Source organism: Setaria italica, chromosome III (genome assembly GCF_000263155.2).
Source record: "Setaria italica strain Yugu1 chromosome III, Setaria_italica_v2.0, whole genome shotgun sequence".
Taxonomy (NCBI): domain Eukaryota; kingdom Viridiplantae; phylum Streptophyta; class Magnoliopsida; order Poales; family Poaceae; genus Setaria; species Setaria italica.
The window spans coordinates 34,870,925-34,875,219 of NC_028452.1; the positions used below are offsets into that span (position 1 = coordinate 34,870,925).

The 4,295-nt window shown below is 41.0% G+C and overlaps 1 protein-coding gene across 4 annotated transcripts; it reads right to left on the reverse strand.

The window, feature by feature from the left end:
• Positions 1-787: 787 nt before the first annotated feature.
• Positions 788-4,084, reverse strand: LOC101779313 (autophagy-related protein 101). 4 transcript variants are annotated; one of them, XM_004962509.4, is made up of 7 exons: positions 3,783-4,084; positions 3,629-3,665; positions 2,763-2,848; positions 1,764-1,859; positions 1,611-1,650; positions 1,245-1,398; positions 788-1,120 (listed from the first exon to the last, which is right to left on the reverse strand). In XM_004962509.4, exons 1-7 carry the CDS (start codon positions 3,813-3,815, stop codon positions 1,033-1,035), a joined length of 534 nt encoding a protein of 177 aa, XP_004962566.1. In that variant the 5' UTR covers positions 3,816-4,084; the 3' UTR covers positions 788-1,032. The 4 variants fall into 4 exon arrangements, with proteins under 4 accessions (XP_004962566.1, XP_004962564.1, XP_004962563.1 ...); XM_004962507.4 differs by having other exon boundaries at positions 788-1,111; positions 1,491-1,650; XM_004962506.4 differs by having other exon boundaries at positions 1,491-1,650.
• Between the last annotated feature and the right edge of the window lie 211 nt (positions 4,085-4,295).

A 4,295-nucleotide genomic window follows, 5' to 3' on the forward strand; every position in this document is an offset into this window, starting at 1 on the left:
AGATGTCAAATAAGCGACTGTCGGTTCAAAAAAGACGGCAAATGAACTTAGTTTGCTCTATATCATAGTTATGCTGCAATTTATTGTTATTATTGTACTGCTAGTAGTAATTAATTATCTTTGGAAGTAGTTCATCACGATCAGCTTATGTAATATCAAAACAGCTCATGTTCACGATCTTTGTTGGTAACCTTACCAATATGGTGCTAGGGTGCTCCGATCTCCTCCCATTCTACGTACCAAACACGATCTGGTGACTCCTGTCGTACACGAGAACGATACAACCAGTACAACCAAACACAACCTCGCATGATTCAGGACGATAGCAAAGTGCAACCAAACAAACCCCCTTGTATCGCTCTATCCCGTTTCGCACCATCCGGTACATCCCATCCGTTCTGGACGGCCCGGTCCTTTGCAACCAATCATGCCCTTAGAGTACAAGACAGGGATATACTGCCCAGGCTACGAAAATACGTATTTGTTCTGAAGAAAAAACTAGTATCTGCCATACCAAACCGAAGTCTAGACACTGAGGAACACATATCTGATCTAAGCCGAAGTGTCCCGCAAAATCGAAGAGATACCGGCCCAGACCAGACCCATGCGTGCCCACAGATTTCCCCCTTGAAAAGCCAATTCCACCTCATCTTTCTGCATCAACGAAGCTGCATAGGGCATGGGTACGGCAACCATCATATAGCACCTCCAGATGTACTCCATCAACACTTACCATCCTCGTTTCAGAGTATCTCAGCGAAAACACTAAATCAGATCACTACATTAGTTCAACCAAAATCCACAGAACAATGTGAATTAACCATACTTGATACTGCATTGAACATCTGGTCACCACAGTCCGGAACACGCAACTTGTTCGGAATGAAAAACTAAGATTCACACATAATATTTACAAGCTAGTTCTCCTTAAGCATACACGATTATGTACACATCGCTAGTTCTCCTTAAGCATATAATGTGGTTAGCAGAGCACCTTCCACACAGCATGGCGGCACCGGTCTTCGTCTTCAGCTAAAGTGAGTACGGGTGCCCACTATTCAGCACTCTGCGAAAGGCGTCGGTGTTCCATCCAAACACAGAATCCGAGGAGCTGTCAACACTTCCAAGGAAAAGGGGTCACCTGGAGATCCAGATATATGTAGAGAATCTTAACAAAAATTGTTTGGGCCAGGTAAGGATAGGCGCCTTATCACAGGCCAATCAATAGCAAACATATCACGCACCTTGGGATCATGATCTCATGATTGAATATTCTGTCAGGGATGGCCGGAATGTGGTCCTTTTTCTCGTTGGCAAAGTTTATGATCTGGAATAGCACTTCGTTAAGCAATGACACCAATGCAGCACGCCTTGAGCTGGTCTCCTCCAAGACATTTCCTAGAAGCATATTGCATAAAATAGCAGTGTTATGTTCCGTATGACTGATAGCTTCATGAAGGCCATAAAAGTATAGTAGTTAACTAAATTACCTCCAATGTTTGTAAGCCCTTTAGAGCTGTTTGATTTGTTATATCTTTTTGGGCTCATGACATGCAAATTGATGAACCATTGTTCCCAATAAATACGTTCTGTTTTATTGACAAACCAACCTGGGTGTTTGTGTTTCTCGTCGAAGAAGGATAGGCATACCTGAGATATTCAGATCAAACACTCATTTAATCAGAAGGAAGATAATCTAGTTTAGCAGCAAAGAAAGTAGACTGCAGAATAATATCACAATGACTAATTGTAGAAGTTCTGACTTGGCTTTTGCGATTTGGGTGCTTCTCCACCCAAGCAGTGAACAAGTCTATCTTTTCATCAACTTCCTTTTCTAGTTCTGGTAGGCCACATTGTACCTAAACACACCGAAGCATGAAAGTAAACAGTGGCAAACAAAATGCAAATAATGTGCAATCATAACTACAAAAAAGGTTGCTATGCTACAAAACATAGCAAGATACATTTGGAAGCAAGTCTCGCGACATGATGTTGGATATTGATACAGAAAATAGATGATTGTTCAAATGTTTTACAGTGAAAACTATATATTTCTAACATACAAAACATTTACTTACTGTCTGTGGTAATTATAAATCAGTTGTTATCCTTGCCTCTGCTGATTCCAAAAATAGTATCATACCTAAACTCTTAGTTTCACAGCTAGTAGCTACACATTAACATCAGTTAGCTCCTATTTTGATTCCAGTTAAAGTAGATCAGAGTGTTTTACTTGTTACTAGCTGTAATACTGAACAATGGTCCAAGCTCTACAGCTAACTGAAGCATTATGATGACACAATCGATTAGACTGGCCATAAGAATACTAGGAAAAAGGAGAAGCACGCATTCTTGTGTTTCGCTTTCCAGTTGTAGAACATGTGAAATACCAATAAACACTCTAGTCACAGATTTGCGTTGCAGACATGTTCTGAATAATCCCAAGTCACATAATCTTGTAACTTACTAACTTCAGACCGCTATCATCAGATCTTTGTTTCAAAAGAAAAACTATCAGACCTTCGGAATAATTATGTCTTTGAAGAATATAGATTGAGTTCACCCTTAGGGGGAAAAATGGCTTACACTCATATATTCTGAAATAAGTAGTAGTGAAAGTGCATCTCGGAGACTTTGAAAGGCGAAAGCATTGATAAATTCGAATGGAAGTAGTAATTGAATATAATAACTTGCAGCACAACAGCACCACATGCCTTGAACAAACGAAATAAATCCAGATCTTAATGGAGGGAAATACTCACGTATGTGATCTCAAGGTTTTTACAGTCAACATCTTTGGGGCGAACAAGGCTGAGGGTTCTATGGAAGAATATGGTGTGCAAAATGCCTGCAGGACAGTCATATTTAGCACATCCATTAGCAAGTGCTATGTAGTACAAAGGAGACACAGACATACTCCTCTTTCTTATTACTAACAGCAGGCCCAAAGTTAAGGAAAAGAGATGCATCCTCTGAGAAACCTCAAGAGTTCGTCTAAGTGATGGGTGCACTTCAGAATTCTGTAGAACTATTACCGTAGCCTAAATATGAAAACTTAGTTCGTAGAACATAGGGAGCCCAAGCACAGAGAAAATGTCAAGAACTCGCAATAACTAGGACTCTAGCACCAATGTAAGCACGATGACTTTGAATAATATACAACAATAGTGTCATAATAGACCCAAAATGAAGAGTAAGAATCCTTATTGTGCTAGTTAATATATGCAATTCTTGATTCTTGTTGAGTTTCCACTGGCAATATGGGCCTGCTTGGTTGGGTTCCAATTTTTGCCCAACCAAAATCATGGCATGCCTATAAATTTTGGCTACCAATTGGTTCATTACCAAAAATTGGCATCCAGCATTTATTTCACCCCATGAGGGGAACCTACATGATTTCAGCCTAGTAATTCACTAGTTAATCTTCACCATTGTTCCCTTGAGATTAGTCGATTTCACAAATTACTGAACCCAAAACAACAAATAAGCATTTGAACGAATCCAGTACATTAAGGTTTCAGTGTCACGTTACTAGAGAGTCATATGTTCTGTTGAGCCAAATAAAGGAAACTTTTTTAACGAAGAAGCAGGGATTGGAAAGGAAGAGCAAACTAAAACCAGGACTCACATCGCAGCACGTCCCTGATCTCCGTCTGTTCTAGCTCCTGCGGCCCAAACAACCAGCAAACAAGAACAAAAGAAATTAGTCAAAATCAGCGAGGAGAAAGGAACCAAAAGAACCGTAGTGAAACCGAGGCAGGGGGATGGGATAAGAATCGAACCAGCTCTTTCAGTTGACAGGTCTCGCAGTTCATCCTCCGCTCGCGGTTGCAGGTCGGGGTCGGGGCAGAAGAAATTGATCCAAGCAAACTAGGCCCCCCTCGCCAACAGTAGGAACAGTCGATCCGAGGCCGGATGGATCCACGCTTCCAGCAGTTCAAGAAATTGAGGTCGGCGGAGGTGGTCGGCGGCTGCGCGAGAGGAAGTTGAGGTGGCGTGCTTCGGCGTCGAAGGAGGCTTCTTCAGTCGAGCGTTTCAGATGTGTTCGTCGGAGGTGTTTTCCTCGTCTCTTTTCTTTTTTTTTCCCCCTTCACGATCAGGAGGTTGACATAAGGGGGCATAGGGACTGGGATGAAAACCGAAAACAGAGTAACGGACCCAAATAAAACCTAAATATTTTATTGGAAAGCAAATATTTGATGACTTCGATGTCATTTTAGAGATTAACATAAATTATATGGGTAACTAATCCATTCATAAATTATAATAGTTTTTAGAGATTATTATAAGCACTT

Excerpts from the sequence above, each read along its gene's own strand:
- LOC101779313 (XM_004962506.4), bottom strand. The coding sequence starts at position 3,815 with ATGAACTGCGAGACCTGTCAACTGAAAGAGCTG. Across the intron at positions 2,849-3,628 it reads GATCAGGGACGTGCTGCGAT|GCATTTTGCACACCATATTC; the intron begins GTGAGTCCTGGT and ends ACTGTCCTGCAG. Across the intron at positions 1,121-1,244 it reads CATGAGATCATGATCCCAAG|TGTTGACAGCTCCTCGGATT; the intron begins GTGCGTGATATG and ends TTTCCTTGGAAG.